The 22,014-nt window shown below is 30.1% G+C and overlaps 10 protein-coding genes across 10 annotated transcripts; 7 read left to right on the top strand and 3 right to left on the bottom strand.

Annotated features, from left to right (window-relative positions):
- Positions 1 to 394: 394 nt before the first annotated feature.
- On the top strand, positions 395 to 4,552 carry cgd7_740 (hypothetical protein; the record flags this gene model as incomplete). The annotated part of the gene is made up of 1 exon (XM_628261.1): positions 395 to 4,552. The coding sequence occupies one exon, from the start codon at positions 395 to 397 to the stop codon at positions 4,550 to 4,552; it is 4,158 nt and encodes a 1,385-aa protein (XP_628263.1).
- Positions 4,553 to 4,892: 340 nt separating this feature from the next.
- cgd7_730 (hypothetical protein) lies at positions 4,893 to 5,333 on the top strand (the record flags this gene model as incomplete). The annotated part of the gene is made up of 1 exon (XM_628260.1): positions 4,893 to 5,333. One exon carries the CDS (start codon positions 4,893 to 4,895, stop codon positions 5,331 to 5,333), a length of 441 nt encoding a protein of 146 aa, XP_628262.1.
- A 773-nt stretch (positions 5,334 to 6,106) lies between these two features.
- Positions 6,107 to 7,201, top strand: cgd7_720 (the record flags this gene model as incomplete). Its single annotated transcript, XM_628259.1, has 1 exon — positions 6,107 to 7,201. One exon carries the CDS (start codon positions 6,107 to 6,109, stop codon positions 7,199 to 7,201), a length of 1,095 nt encoding a protein of 364 aa, XP_628261.1.
- A 687-nt stretch (positions 7,202 to 7,888) lies between these two features.
- cgd7_710 (possible helicase) lies at positions 7,889 to 11,608 on the top strand (the record flags this gene model as incomplete). The annotated part of the gene is made up of 1 exon (XM_628258.1): positions 7,889 to 11,608. The coding sequence occupies one exon, from the start codon at positions 7,889 to 7,891 to the stop codon at positions 11,606 to 11,608; it is 3,720 nt and encodes a 1,239-aa protein (XP_628260.1).
- A 232-nt stretch (positions 11,609 to 11,840) lies between these two features.
- cgd7_700 (N-acetylglucosaminyl-phosphatidylinositol de-N-acetylase) lies at positions 11,841 to 12,500 on the top strand (the record flags this gene model as incomplete). Its single annotated transcript, XM_001388332.1, has 3 exons — positions 11,841 to 11,976; positions 12,055 to 12,245; positions 12,300 to 12,500. The coding sequence occupies 3 exons, from the start codon at positions 11,841 to 11,843 to the stop codon at positions 12,498 to 12,500; spliced, it is 528 nt and encodes a 175-aa protein (XP_001388369.1).
- Positions 12,501 to 12,865: 365 nt separating this feature from the next.
- Positions 12,866 to 13,153, bottom strand: cgd7_690 (small nuclear ribonucleoprotein; the record flags this gene model as incomplete). Its single annotated transcript, XM_628257.1, has 1 exon — positions 12,866 to 13,153. A coding segment is annotated over one exon (288 nt), but the record flags the coding sequence as incomplete, so codon positions are not given.
- A 493-nt stretch (positions 13,154 to 13,646) lies between these two features.
- cgd7_680 (hypothetical protein with a signal peptide) lies at positions 13,647 to 15,986 on the bottom strand (the record flags this gene model as incomplete). Its single annotated transcript, XM_628256.1, has 1 exon — positions 13,647 to 15,986. The coding sequence occupies one exon, from the start codon at positions 15,984 to 15,986 to the stop codon at positions 13,647 to 13,649; it is 2,340 nt and encodes a 779-aa protein (XP_628258.1).
- A 412-nt stretch (positions 15,987 to 16,398) lies between these two features.
- On the bottom strand, positions 16,399 to 17,334 carry cgd7_670 (t-SNARE domain followed by hydrophobic stretch; the record flags this gene model as incomplete). Its single annotated transcript, XM_628255.1, has 1 exon — positions 16,399 to 17,334. One exon carries the CDS (start codon positions 17,332 to 17,334, stop codon positions 16,399 to 16,401), a length of 936 nt encoding a protein of 311 aa, XP_628257.1.
- A 764-nt stretch (positions 17,335 to 18,098) lies between these two features.
- On the top strand, positions 18,099 to 18,947 carry cgd7_660 (cyclin; possible cyclin A; the record flags this gene model as incomplete). The annotated part of the gene is made up of 1 exon (XM_628254.1): positions 18,099 to 18,947. The coding sequence occupies one exon, from the start codon at positions 18,099 to 18,101 to the stop codon at positions 18,945 to 18,947; it is 849 nt and encodes a 282-aa protein (XP_628256.1).
- Positions 18,948 to 19,782: 835 nt separating this feature from the next.
- Positions 19,783 to 21,777, top strand: cgd7_650 (conserved hypothetical protein; the record flags this gene model as incomplete). The annotated part of the gene is made up of 1 exon (XM_628253.1): positions 19,783 to 21,777. The coding sequence occupies one exon, from the start codon at positions 19,783 to 19,785 to the stop codon at positions 21,775 to 21,777; it is 1,995 nt and encodes a 664-aa protein (XP_628255.1).
- Between the last annotated feature and the right edge of the window lie 237 nt (positions 21,778 to 22,014).

Raw genomic sequence — 22,014 nt, 5'->3', positions numbered from 1 at the left:
TAAAACTTATTTTTTCTTTAATTCCAATTTTGTTTAAAACTCGCCCATTTTCCCGCCAACTACTTAGCTTTAAGCGTGATTGGCGCCAAGTACCGAGATCATGTAAAGTAGGGTGTAATTTTGATAGAGGGAAAAAAAAAAATTGTGTAAATGTAAATAATAGAGTTCGGAGAGTAGTTAGATTAATCATTTTTCTTTTTCTGGATTAGATGGAAATTCACTAAAAATAATAGTATCTTAGATAACTTTATTATTTGCAAGTTAATTTGAGTGATTTTAAGAGTTTGCAAGAACAGAGGATATAATAAAGATTACAAAAATAATATTACAAACCAATAGATTTGAGTAGCTTTTGCATCACACTCACACAAAGTAAGTTTATAATTAGAGTGAGATGTCTTTGAATGAGAAATCAATTAAAGAACTGTTGAATGAGTTAGTAAAAATCCAAGTCAAGAATCATTTACAAAACATTAATAATGAAAAAAATCATGAAAATTTGATAAAGAGGATAGAAGATAAAGTATGGACGACAATTCTATACAATAAAACTAAAAAAAAGTCAATGGAAGATTCTGACTACATTAACTTTGTAGATTCTACTTTATCAAATATTGTAGTGCAAAGTCGTATTCGACCAGAATCTATGGATAATATGAATATGATTATTGATCAGAGATCTAAGCTTGTAGAGACTCAAATGTTTTGTTTTTTACCATTATTCATTTTATCTCACAATATTATTAAACAGTATTACCAAAGTTCTTCTGGATCTTATATTTTACATATGATGTTTATTCTAATTGGATCTTTAGATTATTATAATTTGGATTTTTGGAAGAATCAATGCTTAGTCAAAGTTTATCATTCTGATTTCACTTGGAGATTGAACTCTATAATGCAGAGAAACTTGAGTGATTCTGTAACAAAAGATGCCAAAGAGAATATTGAATTAATCTTTGATCTCAAAACTTATCTTTCAACATTTTCTTCATTAATATTTAAAAGTATCGCCTTTAATAAGAGTAATATGGACTTTTGGATGGATCTTATTTCAGACTTTGCTCTAGGAATTGTTACTTTTAAGAATCTTGCTTCTAATTTGTATCTAAATGAAGAAAGTTTGTTCAATAATGAGTTAACACAATTAGCTGAAGATATGGGAGAAATTGAGATTTCTAGAGAAACTAACAAAATTGCTGAAATTGCTTTTGGAAACGATAATTTCCATTTTACTGATAATGATATTACAAAAGGTACCGAATCTAAAAATTCTATTATACCAAAAAAGATCATTTCTGTAGAACAAAATTCAACAAATATTAGAAAAAATAGAAACTCTTTACTTGCATCATTTATGGGTAATTCAGATGATGAGCTAGATGAACTAGAGGAACTGGAATTCTACCAGGAATACAAGTTTAGTAAGGAAGAGGAAGGAGAAAAGGAAGAGGAGGAAGAAGATATAGAGGAAGAAGTAGAAGAACTGAAGATTTTTGATAATCAACAGAGTCAAATTCAAAATCAGGTTTCAGCAAAGAGTAAACGATCAAGTTCAATTATAAATATGGAAAGGAACAAGAATGAAAAGTTTGTAGATTCCAAATCCCTGAATTTGTCTTCATTTAACTATTTTGATGGACTATCCAAGTCAATTAAGGAGAAGAAAGACGAAGCTGAAGATGAGAATTACAGAATTTGCAACCTTTCAAAAGTCAAACTTCCAAACTTACTAAGAAGAGTCTCTGGAAGAAGGCAAATACAATATAATAACAAGTACTTGGGATTTTCATGGGATCAGCAATATCTGAGCCTAAATAAGACCAATAAAATCTTTAATGAATCCATATTAAGTGTCCTTACTACAGAAAGGATTAAAAACTGCACTATTGTTAGTCCAAATAATGAAATCAGTAGTACAGATGGCTATATTTGGGTCAAATTAGATTCATTAATGAAGTTGTTTCAAGGATTGGATTCAGAAGAATTTTCTCTCTATCCAAAATACCATAGAGTCAGAGAATACAAGAAAACAGAGCTTTTAGAATGCTATACCATATTTATAGATGAATACAATATTTCCCTTGAACTAGTGGAAGAATTTGGAGAACTTTCTCCTTGGATGAACAATTATTATCAAGGGGATAAATTTATATATACAAGAACTGGTACAAATATAAAGAAAAATGACATTTTAGGTCCTCAGAGTGACTTTATGAATACTAAAAGTTGTCGAGACGAACAAATATTTCTGTCTCAAGATCTTGTCTCAATGATTTGTTTATTTGGAACAAAAGTACACTATTTGAGAAGCTTAGCAGAATTGTTGATTATGCTTGGAGATATGATGAATGATCAACAAAAATTAGAATCAATAACAAAGAATGAATATTTAAAATGTAATCAGATATCTATAGAAGAAAGTATGGTATCCATTAAAATCCTAGGGAAAGTTATTTTTGAGCTCTTGCATATGTATTTTGGAGATATTGAACTATGTTTTTCTAAGTTTAATTATGGAAATGATCATATTTCTAATCTAAGCTCTACTAAAACCAGTAGCTATCTGAACCTCATTGCTTTATTAGATGAATTTTCTCCATCTTTTGAAATTCTGGTTAGTATCTTCAAATTAAGATCATATTCAGGAAGAGAAGAGACTAGAACCTGGAAGATTCCTCATGGATACTCCCTCTTGAGCTATATTTATACTTATTTATGGCAATTCCAAATAAATCCTTATTATATCATTTCAAATAATTACTTTATAAATATTGATGGCCGAAAAGATATAAATAATAGAATAGATAAAGGTATCTATAGTAGTGGTCATATTTTGAGCGTGATCTATAAAAACTTACAAAGGGGTATTTTCAAAGATAAATTGGATTATATTACATCAAATAAGGAAAGTAACAATTTAGAGCTTAAATTGAAAGCAAATTTATCCTTGAATAAATCCATTTTGAGACTTGTTGTACCAGTATTACTTAGAATTTTAATGATTAAAAGAATCTCTTTTAATAAAACTTTCCAAGTAACAGGCAGAAATCATGGAAACATGGCTTTAGCAAAAACTATTCCACTTGAAAAACAAGATCTCTCAATGTTTTTTTCAGATATTAATGTATTTACGCAAGATTTTAAATTTAATAATAAAATCTATATTGATCTGAATTCGGAGTCAGAACTTGATGTTCATGATCATGATCATGATGCAGAATTGCCACGTGTACCAGTACCGATAAAAAATTTTCAAGAAACAGAAAATATAAAAAAAATTACACAAATAGCAATAATGGAGTATTTAAAGAAAAACCAACTAGATTTTAATAAAGTTTATGAGATTTACTTTAAAAGTTTAGATCAAGCTTTTGAAAATATCATTGGACTTGAATTTAATATAAATGAATATATAGATTTAGCTTTTGAGATTGGAGGACTTCTTGCAGATAAAAGCTATCAAAGAAATGAATATAATATAGGAATATCTATTCAAGAAGAGTTTGAGTCTCTAAAAGAATTAATTCAAGACAAAGTTAAAAAAAAGAAATTCATCTTAACAAGTCAGTGTGATCTTGTATCAGAAGAAAGAGGTATCGAAAATTTAAAATTGAGAGAAAACTATCATACTGCTTATACAAAGCAGTTGAATAACTATATTTCTGTGAACGGTTGTTTACAGTATGAGAATTTGATCAAGTTAGTATTTGGATTGGATTTAGATTTGAGTAAATACTTTAAAAAACAAATCAATATTAGTGAGGTTTTTAGTACTTTTGATATACAAAAGATTGGAAAAGAGCAAGGAGAGGAGGAATTTATAAAGCTTTTCCAGATAATAGTTTTATTGGAGACAATTTCAAAAAGATTTATTAATTTAAAGAATTTTGTTGGAAGAATTGCTCTTTATATTTGGTGTAGAAAGTATACAACAGACTATAATTTATACATTAAATTCTCTCAAGGGTACCTATATGATTCATTTTCAGAGGAGCTTCAAAAGTTGATTTGGGATATTGAGAGGAATATTAGTAGAGTTTATAGCACAATTCAGGTAATACAAGAGTATTTGGTCATGCTATTTAGAAGATTTGATTTAAAAACAATTACAAAGAGCAAAAGCTATGGAAGTGAAGTAAGTTATGAAGATTATAATTATGATGATAAATGGATAGTTGTCCAGAAATACTACAATGGGAAATTACTTAACAATTTAAGCTTAAGTGAAAAAGGATTTATATATTTTATAACTTGCTTAGTTTGTCAGATCTGTCTAGTATTATCAGACCTGCTTTCAAAAACAGACTCCTTTAGAGATCCTCCTAAAAGACCGAGTTCATTTTCTCCTAAGATATCTGAAAACCAGGATCAAAGTGATAATCAGAGAAATGTTATATTAGAGTTTGTTAATAATTGGAAATCCAACTGTCTTGAGGAGAAAGTTTCGCAATACTTTACAGTTTATAAATCTCTAAAGAATTATATTTCAGGAAATAAGAACATTTTTAGTACAGAGAATTCTCATATTCTTTACTACATTAATAGTTAAATAGAACTCTATAATTATATATATTATTTTCTTTTCTTTAATCCCCCTCTCTTTTATTTCTATATTTGCCTAATAATAATTGAATAGAAAAATGTTATAGCGGTAATTCCGAAATATAATATTCGATTTGAAAAACATTAGAAATCACTGAATAATAATATTTTAATGAAAAATCAAATTTGAAGCCATAAATAAACAGTTAATATCTACTTTGCTCATTATACAGATGAGCAATTAATTTGATTCTTTTTTTTTAATAGTACAAAGATCAAATTTAGTTATCACCAATTTTAATTCTAAATTTTAGGAAACCGAAAACTAATTATAAAATATATTAATAATGGATATTTCATGCATGATTTTAAATGAAGATTTTACCGGTATTCAACAAAATACACTCGATAAATATCTTGAAGTTTACAAGCAATTCCTAGATTTAATTCCGAACAACTTCCACGAACACATAGAAATTGATGATATACTTAAGAATATTAAATCCATCAACCAAGAATGTATCCCTCAATCCAACATTACAAAAACAAAATTTAATATTTTGACACGTAATATTTCTAAAAAATATTTTGGGGATTGGCGCCAAGTTGATTCTGAGAATTTGTGTGTGGGAACTGAGAAAAAATCAAATAATTATATTTTTAAACCTGAAAAAGAATATAATATAGAAAATGTTTTAAAGAAAAGATTTTTGTTTTGGATCATTAACAACTACGAAAATCAGAGAATTCCTAATCTTAACAGTTTTAATCAGGATTCCATACTTTAAACAATCTTTTTCTTTTTTTTTTTTTTAATAAAAATTTAACTAATATATTGTTTTATTCCAATTAATTACTGCTAACTTTCAATATCTTCTTTATTTATTATTTTCTCTGAATTGAATTATTCACAAATGCACATATTTTGTAGACAAGACGTGGTGTGTGCATGCATCATTATAGAGAATAAAATTGCGAGGTTGGTTTAGACGAGTATTTGAAATAGAGAACAAGGGGGGTGCATATATGGGAGGAGGAGTAATAGTAATAATGGAGGATATTTAAAAAAAGAAAAGAAGAAGTTTAATGCTTTAAAATTTGCTTTTAAAATAATAAGTACTAGAATTAATGTTGGGCTTATTAAATATTATAAATGTTAGAATCGATATTAGCGATAAAAAAAATGGTAGTAGACTAGGTTTGTTGTAGGATTGAGCTGAAAGGTACCAAAATAAAAAGAAAATTGATAGTAAAAAGAAATTGAGTGTGAGGAAATTTAGTTTTAAAGAATCTCTAAAATAATGGTAGGAAATATAGAATTTCGGCGGAAATTACACGAAAAAACGAGGACCTCGAAACAAATCTAAAAAAAAAATGTATGAGCGCTGTGTGCAGGCTTACACAGAGATCAGACCCCAATGCACATTATCTAAAAATAGAGGGAAAATAGTCAGTAAATTTGTGTGAAAGGTAATAAATACTAGAAAAAGTAGATCCATAGATTTTGTTCTAACTTCTAGAGTAAATAAAGTTAAATAAGTGAAAATTAAGGTTTAATATAATGGTAAACAGTTCAAATATGGAAAGAACAAATTACATAAATATGCAGAGTGACGAGGAACAGATAATTTTTGTGAAGCTGTTGATTAGTGATAAAGCTGCAAATAGGATATTAAGTAACTCAGGTTCAATATTGAAAAAGATTAAACAGGTAAATCACGTTTTTATCCTGGTTTCTGGTACTAATAAATATTTTCCAGGTACAAATTATAGAGTAGCAACTTTAGAAGGAAATGAGAAGAATGTGAATGAAACAATGGAAGTTTTAGATTTTCTTTTGAAGAACAATAAGGATGATGGGCAAGAAGGTTTAAAGAATTATGAATATAATATTCGTCTTGCCGTCCCAAGAAGTGTGATAGGAAGTATAATAGGGATAAAAGGAGAGTTTATTAGCCACGTAAGGACAGCAACTAGTGCTCATATTAATATTTCTCCAATTTTTGTAACATCTGAGAAAGCATGTAATGAAAGAATTATAACAATTTCAGGGAGTAATAGTAATCAGGTAATTCATGCATTCATAATTTTAACAAAAAAGGTTAATAGTTCACCAGAAGGAAGATCATGTAAAAGTGTTATTTATAGAAGAGCAGACTTTTTCAGAAGAAAGAATCATAAAACTGAACATGAAAAAGTAGATCCACTATTAAGTTCCCAATTAGAGGAGATGAAGAATGTTTTGAATGAAAATCCAATAAACTCAGCTTATGAAGTAGAATCAAGAAGTTTAGAAATTAAAGAAAGGCCAAAGCTTAATTTCAAGACAACTTCAAAGGGACGTTGGAGTGAACAAGTTGATTTATTGGCACGCGAGGAAGATAAAAGCTTGGAAAAGCTTGGAAGTGAGTTAAAACAAGTTAGAATTATACAAAAAGGACTGATTGAAGGAGCTCAAATAAATATTAGTCAAAAAACTGAGTTGGCTAATGATGATAATAAAATGCAAGAAAACTTAGCAGAGAAGTTATATGAGGCACCGTCAAAGACTGTTCAAGAAAGAATTCCAACAAATTTGTTTATAATATCTTTCTTAGCATTAATTACGGGTGCATTCTTCTTACAATATATTTCAAGTGAAGTTATACGTGTATAAGTTATATTGATCAACCTTGGATAAGCTGACTTTCTGGATATGGGAAGATTTCAGCATTGTGGTTCCTAGATTTTAAACTCAGAGGGAGCAGTCAAAGGATTACTTAATAAACTAAAACTAGAACTAGTTTGTTTTTTTTAAATTCTTATTCTTTTTTATACAAAGTATTTATTAGTCGATTTATTTAATCATTATTAATTTATTTAAATGTGTGGGGTGGCGGGTGTTGGCAATTACATCATTGCATTCTTGTTGCTATGCTCGTATTTTAGTAAATACACGTAAGGCAAATTTGCATGCAGGGTGATAAAGTAATCACAATTACATCTCTGAATTAACTGTAAAATAAGAAAGAATAATGTAGTAATGTTTATATAATTCTTTTTTTTTTTTGATAAATAACAATTTTTAAACATAATCGAAGATAAAAGATGTTGCCTCTTGGTACCAAAGAATAATTCAGGTTTATAATTTGCCGGCCAAAGAAATATTGGGATTTATTATTATTTTTTTTTAAATTGAAAACATAAAAAGGAAAAAATCGGTGAAAACTAAGAAGATCTTAAAATTAAATGAATAAAAATATTTTATTTTTTCAATAATTTTATAAACTAATTTAACGAGATGCAAAGAACTTGAGGTTATATAGATAAGAAAAATACTATACATTAGATTGGCAAAATTGTCATGCAGAACGAGAGATCAAAGGTAATTAATAATAATGCAAAGACATTGATAACGGTCTCAAAATTTTATACATATTTAAATAATTTGTTGATAATATCTCCCAAAAGAAGATTAGGTATTTGGAGAAAAGTGTTTGGAGAAAAAGGCGAATCGAAAAAATGTTTTGTTTCAGTTTCTGGTGATTCAGTTATGGAACCAGAATGCTTTGGAGTGGCAAAAAGAGAACTTTCAATTTTAGAAGAAAAGGGGGTTTCTCAGAGGGGGTACAATTCAAGTTTGAACGATATAATGGATTTAAAACCTTTTTCTGATTTGAAAGGCCGTGATATTCATAGTTTGAGCTACTGGTATATTCCAAATTCAGTTAAACATCAGTATTACATGAATTATAATTTAAACCGATTATCAGACTGGCAAGTGAATACATTATCATATATTTTAAATTATATGGTGTTTCAAGAAGATCTTTCAATTGAACAACAGAATTATATGCTCGCTACCAATTCCTTCCAGGATTTATCTCCATACTTGATTATTTCTCCAAATGTGAACGAGAATCAAACAATTTGTGAAATTGTTGCATTAAGTAGCTTATTATATTCTGGAGGGAATATACTAGCAATTTTTCCAAACCCACAGAAATGTGATGCTTATTACCAGAGATGCAAATGCTTGTTTGGTAATAATTCATTAAATCTAAGGATTGAACTTTTTGGGCAAAGCTCAAGAACTATCAACACAAGTTGGTTTCCAAATATAGACTTGACCATATGCACATTGGAAAAGGCTAATTCGCTCATAAATCGTCTTATTTCAGACAATATGCTTAATGAGTGTATTAAAACTGTTATTGTTGATGATATAAACTTTATTGAAGATCCAGAGAGGGGTCATCTATTGGAGAATATTCTCACAAAAATTTCTTACGTAAATTTGGTGAGTGATTATTATATAAAGAATAATAATTACAAGGGAAAAAATGGACCATTAACCTGTTTATATGTTTCAAATGGGGGAATTCCTAATTTGGATATATATAAGAATGTACTCAAAGTTGGTAGAATCTTTGAAAATCACAAGTATGAGAAAGAATGTGAACCTGATGTTTATATTAAAAGAGGTAATAGTTTATATTTCTGGGATAAGTTAAAGTACAATAATCAATCATTAAATGAAAACGAAATATTTGAAATCATTGAAATTTTTAAGAATGATAAGAACAATAACATCTTTCAACAAACTGCTATTAGTGATTTGAAGTACTTTTCAGATTTAATCTTGGAATCTTTAATGAATAATAAAAAGGCTCTAATTTTCTGTCCAACAATTGAATGGTGCAGAAAATCACTCCAAATAATTTCAATGGAGATTTCTGAAATTCTTTTAAACAAGGAAAACAATATCACTTCTACACAAAAAAATCTAATAAACGATAAATTTGGATCTTTTTTATCCCAAATTAGCCAAGATAAACCTTATAGAATTGAAATGATTGAAAATCTGAAAAGAGTGACAAAAGATGGATTTCATTTAGAAAATGATTTCTTATTACTTGATGGAATCTTGAACTATGGAATTGCAATTCACAACTCAAAACTATCTTTTAAAGAAAGAAAATTAATTGAAGATGCTTTCAAAAATAATCATTTAAAAGTTCTTTTCTGTACTTCTTTGCATATGATGGATTCAGAAATCAAAGCTGACCGAATAATTATTAGATCTATTGGGCTTGGAAAAATTAACAATTTAACAAAAAACAAAACTGGAAACAGGGAATGGATTTCAAAAAATACTCTTAAGCAGTTTTTCAATAGAATTTCCCATTGCAAAACTGACATTACCGCCAAATCTGAAATGCATGCATCCTCTAATACATGCACTTTGAATTTGGCGGGAACCAAAGGCTTTAAAAGAGGAATTTTTATTTTTACAGGTAATGATTTAGAATTCAAGTATTTGAATGATATGTTGAATGAAAGCGATTTTCAGAGCTTAGAGTTCAAATCCTATTTATCAGAATTAAATTTGTTTAGACTAATATTAGAGTTAATCCAGACAGATTTGGTGAGGGATCTTCGAGGTTTAGAATTATTGATTTCTAAGCTCACTTTTAGAGGAAATTTAGAAGCTTTAAAATCTCATTCAGTTTTGGATACATTTTCGAAAGATCACCAAAAACTTTTACAGAATTCCCAAGAGCAAGGATTAAATAAGGATATACTTTTATCCCTTTCATTTATGGTAATGAATCAGTTGGTTTCATTTGACTCAGGAAAAGATAATTATAATATTAACGAAATCTCACTTTCTGATAAATATGTACATCAGTTTCAAGATAAGTTTGAACATCTCAAATCACCAATAATATCTTCAAAATATGCATTAATTGGCTTAAAAACTAGAGACAAACTAAATAAATCTATTTTAAACATTATTTTAAGACAAAATGATTTTCTTACAAAGTTAGGATCTGGAAAAAAGTACTTATTATCATTCTTTAATAGTATTGGGGGATCTTTTATTAGCGATTATCAGATTTTTGGAACTTGCTTGGCAAACTCAATAATAAAATTACAGTTACATCCTTGTATTATATTGGAAGTATATAGTGATTTGATTAAGTCTAAATTAATTGGTATAGATCTTTCAAATAACCTTCAAATATTTATACTTGGATTATTGGCTTATAATGGATCACATTTTAAAGTAAATTGGAATAATTATCTTCAAATCTTTAGTGAATTAACACCAGGAGAAATGGAAATTGCTGATTTTAATGGAATTAACTTTAAGGTAATTAGTGAAATTTCTCGAACAGTAACTTCAAATCCAAACTTGATCCCTGAGCTAAATAAGCTTTCTCCTATCAGTATTCAACTTTCTTATTTTTACTCAGAGACTCTCAACTTCAAGGGTATGATTGAAAAATACAGACTTATCTCCATTTACAGATTCTATTATGCTTGCTTTCTTAAGGATCTATGTAATCCAATGATAACTTTTGAGCTCATTATGGCAAAATATTCCTTAGAGTCTACCACTATTAGACTCATTATTAACTCTTTCAATCAATCTATTAATGTTGTCTCCAACTTATGCAAGTCTATTGGCTGGCTTGAATTAGCAGAAATCATTCTTAATATCAATAATCATTTAAAATCTAGTGTTTCCATTCGAAATATCAAGTATTTGTATAAAATCACTCAGGAGCAAAATCAATACCAAACCACCTATTCTAACACTAATCATTCTATTATTGGAAGTAAAGCATTACAAAATTATCACTATTTAGACCAACAAGACATATCCAGGATCATGAATTACGTTAATTCAATAATCTCCTTAAGCCATAATATTACTCCTAATATAGCAATTTCTCTCTATTTTTCTGGTCTAAACTGTATTGAGAATATTTCCACAGCATCTACAGAAACATTATTAAGAGCTATCCAAAATGCAAGCAAATTAGATGATTATTTTGGAATTTTCTCTAATAAACCTCCTGAATCTAATTTAAATTTAATTGTTATTTGCCAAGAAATTATTCAACAAGCAAAGAAAGCTCTCTCTAAATCAGATAATACCCAAGATCTTGATTCTCTCTCTAATTCTGATAACTATACTGAAAACCACGAAATTGATATTGATCTTAATGACTTGGATCTAGAGTTTGACCAAGATTTAGGAGAGATACTCACAACAAAATCTAAGGCTTTATAATAGTATATCAAATCTATCCAAATGATCTAATTGTACACTCTAATTCCCTCTATTCAATAGAATTCTTTCTTAAGATTTTCCATCTTTTTACCTCCATTGTCATCTTTTGATTTTTACATATGATGGTGGCGCCGGCGCCACACTTTGTTGTAATTAAATTATAGTTAAGGATTTATTAATTTCTACAGTGAGTGATTTTCCTAATTCAAGATTCGTACTTTAATCCATAGAAATGACTATTTTTGAGAATCAGAAAAATGTCTGTGTACTTGTAGCTCATCCTGATGATGAGGCCATGTTTTTTACTCCAATAATAAAGCAAGTGTGTGGAGAAGGTAATAAGGTATATGTACTGTGTTTGACAAATGGTAAGTAAATATAATTGAATTCTTTTATGAGAAAGTAACTATATTTGCTTTCTTTCTTTTTTAATTAATTAAATTTAGGAGATTACTATGGTTTGGGTAAACTTAGAGAGAAGGAATTATTGGAGGCCTGTAATGCATTAGGTATACTCAGAGACAGAATTAGGGTGGTATCAAATGATAAATTTCAAGATCAACCAAATGAAAAATGGCCTTATACTGATGTAATTAGTGAGATTGAGTCTTTTGTTGATGAATTTAATATTGATATTGTAAGTTTTTATATTTATATTCAACTAAATTCTTTTTATATTTGTTAATTTCAGATATTAACGTTTGATGAATTTGGTATTTCTGGACATATTAATCACATTTCTACAAATGAATCTGTCAAAGAATGGATTCAAGGATCAAAAAGAGAGAAATATCCCAAAGTTTATGTACTTGAAACATCTAACATATTTATCAAATATTCAGGAATACTTTCTTTACTTTATTTATATATCTTCCCAAAAAATGAATGGTAGGTTATATTGAATTATCAAATATTCTATAAATTTATCATCTAATCATTTTAGTTTATTAGCAAAAAGTTTAAATCCAATATATTCATTAAAGTAAGTTTCTATTATTCACTTCTTCTCATAAATAAACTATGAACTCAGAGCTCTTCTTTGCCATAAATCCCAAGTCACCTGGTACAGAATCATATTCACTCTATTTTCCCAATACAGTTATTTAAATATCTTAAAATGCATTAATTAAGAAAAACAAGATACTAAAATAAATTGATAAATAAATAAATTTTAAATCTATTCCAATTGTATTTCTTAATTTAACTACTCGCTAAATGTTTTATAAATACTTTTTTTTTCTTAATATATAAATATGACTAGGTAGATTTTCCAAGCTTTACTGCTGGCTTGACCAAGATGATTAAATCTCCTCTTAAAAATAACATCTCTATCCTTCTCTTTTTAAGCTTCTTCTCAGAATTCTGAGTGTCTGATTTGGATTCCTCTTCATAGTAGGTTTCCTCAACATTACCCAAAACCATATTCATGTGGGGATCATAAGCATAAAGAGTTCCTTTTAATTCTCTATTTCCTCTACATTTTACAAACACTTGCTCATCTAAGCTTAGTCTAATGAGATCCAGTGGTTCTAAAAAGTTTAATAATTAGATATATATTAAATATTTAAATATATTTTCATTTTCAATTTTGAGCTTTGTTATTCATCTCACTACTTAATAAGTAGAAACTGGATTTCAAAACTCACTCAATAGATACAAACCTAACTTACCTGTCACCAGAGATGATACCATTTTAGGATTCTTTTTTTGAAAATTTTGAATTAATTAATTCTCGAATATTTTCCTTTACCTGGGGAAAAAAATAATTCATCATTTCCCGCCAAAACTCCGGTATAGCATTTTAAAAATGCATACCGGCATACATGATTTTTTTTTTTTTAATATTAAAATTAAAATATCTAAAAAAAGATGACTAATTTATCAAATAAAGTATTAAAGCATTAATAATAGATCTTTAGTTGTTAGGTATTTATCTTTCCCTATCAACATAAAAACTCAAATACTATATATCCTCTCACTTTCTAAATTGCAAACTCAGCTAAATTCTGCTTAAGAAAATATACCTGCTTTAAAGAGCCTAGACCTTTGCTAGAATCCCAGCCTTGAGCTCCTCAAATGAAAGCTTTATAAATCTTAAAAGGAGATAAGGGTCGAGTATTATTTCTTCATCGAATGTACATGAAATAGAGACTTTATCATCAAAAGAAAATACCGATACTCCAAGACCAATATGATCAGTAAGTGGAAGAGCAAAAGTCATATCTCTAATTTTCTTATTCATAAAAGAACAGTTTTTTGGACCAGGAACTGAACTATAATACATTGAACAAGATTTTGAATGAGGATGCCATAAACAAAGAAGAGCATATGGAGATAGGCATAAAGTATATTGGATATATCTGATAAATATGATTGGAAGAGAAGTTTTTCTATATTCCTGTAGGGATTCAAATACACATCTTAATCTTTCTGAAGGTGATGCCAAAGGACAAGTTGGTATTGGTAGTACTATTATGGAAAATGCATTATCCAATTTAGTTGGTGGTTTAACTCTGTTGTTAGTGGTAACAACCACATTAAGATTTGAATGACAAAGTGATGATAAATCATTTTCCTTGTAAGAAGAATAACTTCCTGAATATAAACCATTTATTTTTGTTTTTAATTGTGAATTTGAATGGAAATCTAATTCTACATCTAAATCTTGAGAATTTGTAATTGAATCATACTTTAATATGCTAGAATATGGTGATTTGTCGTCAAAATGAAAAGGAGATGTAGAATGAGTAGCATTTTCTTTATCATATTCATTAAATCTTCTTGAAGAAGGAGTTGTTGTTGTTGTTAACATTGATACCTCTTTCATTAATCCTGGATTTGGAGTCATTGTTACTGGAGGAGAGTTCTTAGATGTTAAAGACACTGGAGAGTGAGCACTTGTAGAACTATTTGAAGTATCATCTGAATCTCCTTGAATGGAAATATAATGATTGACATATTTGGAATATCCACTTGCAATACAAGAAAGGATTATATCATTAAATGTGATCCTTTTCGAAAAATGATGAGACTCCTTTTTCTTAGTTTTTTCAATTGCATTCACTGGATTTGATGAATTTTTACGGATTTTTCTGCTAATTAATTCTGATTTATTCTTATTTTCAGTTTGTGGTGGATTATTTTCGTTACTTGTAGAAGCAGTACTAATAGAGTCTTGTTGAAGACTACTTAAGCTAATTGACCTCTCTCTAAGATTAAGATCTTCATTTAATTTATCCTTGACTAGATTTACTTCTTTTAAAGATAAGTTAACAGGACCTGCTGAACTAATCTTATTTGATCTTTTAGATCTTTTTTTTGATGGAGTATCCCATGATCTTTCTGGTCTTGCTTGTAATGCAGCCTTAAGTAGAGTAATTGGACCTGCTATAGCAGCCCAAAGTAATCCACTTACCCACTGATGCCAGAATTTTGCAGATCTTGTTACTCCTTTCATATTTCCTTGTTTTAAGTTATTAGTCTCTAAACTATTTAAAACAGTTTTTTTTACAAATTCTGTTAAAGTTGATCCATCTCCAATAACATGATGAAATTGTCCTATTAAAATTGAACTTTGAACACCATTCCAAATAACGTCATCCAATAATATAATTCTCCAACAAGGCCTTTTAGGAGAAAGTTGATAATTTTCACAATTAAATAATAAGTTATAGAAATTCTTAGTTTCTTCTTCAGTCAAGCTAGATTCATCATATTTTATTTCATTCTTATCATTTTGAATGTCTAAAATTCTCTCAGATAAAGTCTTAGAAGAATCTCTATCAATAACAAGCTCTGGCATTCTTAGAATCATTCTAGCATGTTTTGGAGTCAATTTGATAATATTTCTAGAAGTATCATATTCATTTCCAGCATATTTGAACCATAATCTTCCTAATGAACTTTCTACTTTACAAAAGAATCTTTTATTTTCTCTAAGATGATTTGGTAAGCTTGTATATTTGGATCCAAGCTTGTTTGAATTAGATTTAGTATTTCCAGTAGATTCTTGAAAAGCATCTTTATTTTCTATTCTTTGTATCAAATGTTTCTCCATTTGGGTTGCAGGAATTCTATCAGTTACAAAGAAGCACATAATCAGAGGTTGACCATAGAATGATGATCTCCACATTAAATAGTCAACATCATTTAAAGGTTCTAGGAGTAGATGACGCTCCCCACACCATAAATAACTTAATTTGATCCAAATGATATCAAATAACTTGAATATATGTGTTGTTAGAATACCAATAGTTAAAACAGGAGACAATAAAAGACTCCCAATAACAGATATTAAAACCGATATCCAACCTCCATCCAAAGGAATGAAATATACAGTTTTCAGAAGATTTTTAAAGTTAGGATGGAGTCTTAACATATGTATAAGTTGAAAATGGTTTATTTTAATTATAATATTGAGAATAGAAATGTAATATTTCTAAAGGTTAGTTCCTGAAATAATTTTAAAGTTTTTCAATTTAAATATATGGGTATGAAAATGCATATATCTTTGGATTTTTTTTTTTGAGGAAATGAACGATTTTGCATTATCCCCAAAATTGGCAAATATAACAACTTGTGGGAATTAATATCTTTATATAGAAATATATATAGAAAAAACTTAAGTTTTAGATTGAACAAAAAGGGGGACCTGAAAATGAAATTGAAGAAAATATAGAATAGAAAAAAAAAATTAAATGTTTCACTAGTTGATTGGAATATTTCGAGTCTTAGACGGTATAAAATGCATATTTAAGATGACGTGTTTTTCCCGCCTTTAAATTTTTTAATTAAATTACATGCAAAAAATATAAGGTGAGAATAAGGGCAAGAATAAGGAGAAGAAAGCCAGGAAGACCATAGTTAGCTATGAGAGAGAATTTGTAGCTACTAGAGTTGTAGGCTTTTCTAAGTTCTCCAACGGCTTGTTTGGCAGTATATACTGTATTGTCAATGGTAGTTTCGAGGTTTTGTATAGTTTCTCCTTGTTCATTAACCATGGATGCAAGGTTTTTGAATATTTGGTTTGCTTCATACATTTGAGATTGTATATGGCCTAATCCAATAGCAGTTTCTTGAGCAATTTGTCTGTCTACCATGTCGAAAGTTTGGTGAGTGTATAGTGTTGGAGGTTTGTAGTGGGACTGTTGTTGTCTAAAGTTATCATCTTCAATTTGAACTTCGTATGAAGAATCTTCATGAGGGAGTCTGTATCCATAGTTGTTATTACGATTGTCAGTTTCATATCCTGTGAATCTGTCAAAATGGTTAGAATATGAATTAGATTCTATTGTAGTTTGTCTGCTTTTTAAATCTTCAACTTTGCGACTTAGATATCCTATTGTATCCAGAGCAACTTTTTGTCGAGCTAAGTAATTTTCAAGAATATTCTTTTGTTCTCTATATTCAAGAGGATTTCCTGCAAGTTCTATTCTCCAGCTTCTTAAAACATCGTTAATATTTTGGTTAAGTTGCTCAATTTTCTTGAAAATTTGATCAACTTTTTTACAAAGATCGTGGCTTACTTTTGAGATTCCTTGACTCTCAGAGATTTTTTCTTCTAATTGAACTTGTTTTTCTTCTAGCTGTTGAAATAGCTTAGCAATTCTTCTTTCATGAGACTCTGCCCAATCTCTTTGTGTATCTGAAACAAAATAGCTCAGTTCTTCTTCTTCTTCTTCTTCATTTTCTCCTTCACCATCGTGAATTTGAATCTCAAAAACCATCTTTTTTATATAATAGTTATGAAAATCTTTCTAAATATTATTTACTGGTATATTACTGTACTCTGACTTTATTTATATACCTGACCAATCAATGAAAGCTTCTATGAACTTTATATTAGATTCCTTTGCCTTTACTTCCTTGATTCTCAGTTCAAATGGTAGATCTAATATCAACACCAAAGCTATTTCTATTAGAAGTGTATCTTTCCTTATTTATACTCTTAATCTGCTAAATCTGAAAGAGGTTTTTTTAATACTATTATTATTTATTCATTATATACAAAAGTCGGCGCCACAAATTGGCGCCATGGCACATCATTACATGTATGCATGCAAGGACAAAAATTGCATTGATGCTGGTCAAATTTATGAGGAGAGGACTTGAAATAGGAGTTGCAATAAAAGAAGGGGGAAATTATTGGATTAAAATTTAAAATTATTTAGAAATAAAATTATAGTCACTATTTCAATTCTTTTTTTTATTACTTTTAGTTTATATTCAAAGGGGTTTGGCCAGGATTAATTGCTGAAAGTTCTAAATAAGAAGGTTAAGCTACAATGAAAGCATTTGGTTAGAGGCAAAAAAGAAAAAAAAGAGGGAGAGGTTAGGGACTTGATGAGAGAAATGAGAGTGACTACTAATCAGTTTTAAATTTAAAAGTTTGTATTTTCAATCTTAATAAAAGCTGGTTCTCACAGCTTACCCACAAAAAGTCTAAATTGAAGCTTTAAAGGAAAAAAAAGTGGGTAGAAAAGACTAAAGAATGAAGAATACAAGGCTTAAGAAAGTTCAAGTCATAAGAAACCAAAAAGAAAATGAATCTTCAACTATAGAAAGTAAACACAAACTTTTAAGTGAGAGAGATGAGACCTATTATAGTGCAATGAAGCTCGTGGAAGAGAATATGTGGACCAAATGGGGATTACTCAAAGTAGATCCCGAAACCCAAGAAATACAAATTACTATGTTTAAAATTCTCAATGAACTAGGATTGATGTACCAAGTTAAGTTTGTGAGTATTTATCTAATGTTTTTGATGAGAAACTTTTGGGATCAAGTACTTCTAAATACAGATAAAAGCTTTGCAAACAAAAGTCATGCATATAAAAACAATCTACTTATGGTTTCATGTATATTTATCTCGTCCAATTATGAAGAGCTGGACCCTCCAAGCTACACTAGAATTGTTCAAATAGTATATGATAGTGGATTTAAGATGAAATCTGGAGAAAAGATTATTAGGAAACAAGTACACATTTTAGAAAGGCTTGCATGGGAACTTACAGGGTTTCAAGTAGAACTACCATCTGCTAATTCATTTCTAATGCAAATCATCCAAAACTCTACTTTACCTAAATCAAAGAAATTCAGAGTTTCTAAGCTTTCTACTGAAATTATTCACAACTCTCTCAATACTCAAGCTGTTATTAAGTACAAACAATCACTTATTGCCACGTCATCCATTGTCTTAGCTATTACAATGGAATATGAAAAGCAGCCAGAAAAGAAACAAGTACATATAGACGAAGTACTTAAATACTCGGGATACAGTAATAAACAAGTACAGGTGGTTAGAAAGATTCTGGAGAATCTGGTCTCGTCCAGAAAATAGACTACTTTTTATAACTTATATATTGCATATATAAATACACAGATAAATAAACAAATAAATGTATATATATATATATATTTATTTATTTATTATGCTTATATATACATTTACATACATTATTATACAAAACAGAAATATTATAATCTAAAGTTATTTCACAATTCGGACAAATATCCCAAGATACAAAACTATTATCGTCACGACAAGTTTATATTAATAGGAAAATCTGTAGATTTATTAAATTTTAACCAAATTATTAATATATTCTCCAAATATTGTATTTTAGTATAAACAGTATCTATTTCAGACATTGGCGCCGAAAGTGCCGTCTCAAAGTTGCACAGTGTGTGGAGAATAGGGGAGAGATGAGCGGATCATTTGGGATATATAGTAAAAGACATAGGAAATAAATTACTGTCTAGGAGACACAGAAAGGAAATGAAAATAAAAATTGGAGTGAGGTAAATCAGGAAAAAAATGAGTTGGAAATATCATGTATATCCGTACGTGTTTCAATATGACGCCAAAAAAAAATTAATTAAGCTGGGAGAAATGAGTAAAGGTAAAATAATGGGCCCCTCCAGAGAAGATATAAAAGATAGAAAATCGGCCCAGTAAAATTTTGTAAGACGAGAAAAACCAATGAATAAAAATAAAGCTTTCCCTCTACTATAGTATCTATTAGAAGAAGAAAATAAAAGGAAGAGGTAGGGATTTGGAACTAGGGGTGTTATATAAGTCAGATTTTTTATGAAATTAAAGAGTGCCTTGGTCGATATTTGAATTACCACTATAGAGCTGGTATCTATAGAGCTGGATTCCAAATAATATAAAGATGATGGATAATAAGGTTGCATTTAGTCAGAATGAGTATATTGGAGGTGTTAACCAGAATATTGGTATAACAGGAGAAAAGGCTCAAATAAATGCTCAGAATTCTAGCTCTATGAATAATAACAACAATGTGGGAGGCTCAAAGTCATTTTCAACATGTAGAAGATGGATGATTTCTGGTAGATTTCAAGATATACTTCCAAAAGAGTCATTAACAATGAGCCTTATGGATTGGGAAGACTTATATAGAAGGGAAAGGCTTGCTCAAGTACACCATAGTATCTATACAACTTCAGGATGCTTTCTACAACTTGATCAGAGACAACTCGTTATGAGCTGGATCAGCGATGTAGCACACAGACTTGCCTGGGAAAAGAGTACTTTTCATATTGCCACTAGCTTAATAGATCAATATATGTTTTGCCTAGAGAGAGATCCAGTTTCCAGAAGAAAGCTTGATAGAAGCTCTCTCGCAGCAACGTTTGCAGCAGCAGTGGTTACAGCTGCCTCCTTAGGCGAGTGCTTGGGCGAGTGCCATGATCGAAAGCATTGTCCTGGATTACCTCCTTTACATAGATTTGTTCAGAGCAGCGGAATTATTCGGTCAAGTAGGGATATTGTTGAGATGCAGATTCAACTATTGGTTCAAACATCCAGATATGGAGGGCCCTCTCTACTAAATAAGACTCCAGCTCATATGACCCTGCATTACTTATCAAGACTTAAACACCTGATGGATTCCCTCCACAACTCTTTATCAGAGGTTCTTCCTGACTCTTCTTGGCCTTTTGGATCCCAGAATAGAGAGAATTTTCCCCAGAATATAACCAGTAATAGTAATAATGGAAAGATTGATGGAAGTTGCAGTAATGTGAACATGATAACTGGGAATCCTGATGAAGTTCTCTGTTGTAAGAAGGGAGCCTGTTGGGCCAATAAGATTGGACTAAGCACAACGGTAGGACAAGCAGTCCTTGGAATCCGTGAAAAGATAAACTATGCCTACTTATTTGAGAAGATTATGTTTGCTCACGAACTTGCCTTATACTCGGGACTCAACCTATTGGTCCCAGGTAGCAGGATCGCAGCCTGTGTTCTTATAAATATTCTAATAAGTTACGACCCGATCCTCCAATTTCCTTCGCATCAGAACATTCTTTATAACAGCTTGTGCCTACTTGATTATGATACTGGAATCAGACCCTTTATGCCTTATCTTGATCCTCTTGTTCGCAGAGTAATCTCCATGTCAATGGAAAGCATCCAAGCACTGGAAAACAGCGGCGCCGGCGCCAAACATGCAGGGGCAAAGGCGGGCATTCATTTAGGGATGCCTCTTGATGATACATGTTCAGGAGTAATTCTGATACATAAGCACCACGTAATTCCGGAAAAGTTACTGAGTGGACTATGGGTTTCCAACTTGATTGCTATGCATTCGAGGATGAGCCAGCCGAATATAATGACTCCGTTTTCGCTATCATCACCAAGTTCTATTCCGGTTTCCCCGCATTCAAGTCTGGGTTCAGTGAGTGGTTCACCAGGGGCTTTCCAATGCTCCTCGTTGTTTTACTCTTTGGGTGGATCCAGGTGTTATGTGGATGATAAGACACTTGTTCATGGTGTAGGAAAGGGAAGATTTATGGGTGGAGGAGGTGGAAGCAGTGGAAGCAGTGGCAATTTTGCGAATTATGGAATCGGTACGGGCAGTAATAGCAGCGGTAGGAGCGGCACGAGGATTCAATTTTTGGAGAATTCTGATGGATTCTCTGGTAAGAGAGTACTCGCAGAAGGTGAGCGCAGTGAAATTCAGTATGATTCTGGCGATTATAAGAGAGACCCTGTGTCCTTGAAGCTCTTCCAAAAACACCAAAACAATGGGCATTTTGTTGGAAGTCACTTACATCTTGTCAGTAATAGAGTTAGTGATGACCAACACTTATATACAACATGTTCCACAGCAACCAACTCTCCTCTATTGGGAGGACCTATTTAATATTAGGTTTTATAATAATCTATTTTTGCATTTCTTCTTTTTATTCGTTCAGTATCTTTTTTCAATTTCTAACATTTATCTTTTTTTTCGGGCCTTTACTATCTTTCCTCCTCTCACACGTAACTCCTTGTTAGGCTCTCAATTTACATGCAGCCATAAAGGTTTCCCGCCTAAACTTTTGGAGTATGGGTCATGTATGGTTAAATAAGTGAAAAAACTTGAAAATTGAATAATTTT

This window comes from Cryptosporidium parvum, chromosome 7 (assembly GCF_000165345.1).
Source record: "Cryptosporidium parvum Iowa II chromosome 7, whole genome shotgun sequence".
Lineage (NCBI taxonomy): Eukaryota > Apicomplexa > Conoidasida > Eucoccidiorida > Cryptosporidiidae > Cryptosporidium > Cryptosporidium parvum.
The sequence above is the reverse complement of the archived record's forward strand: the minus strand, read 5'-3'. Positions and strand labels throughout refer to the sequence as shown.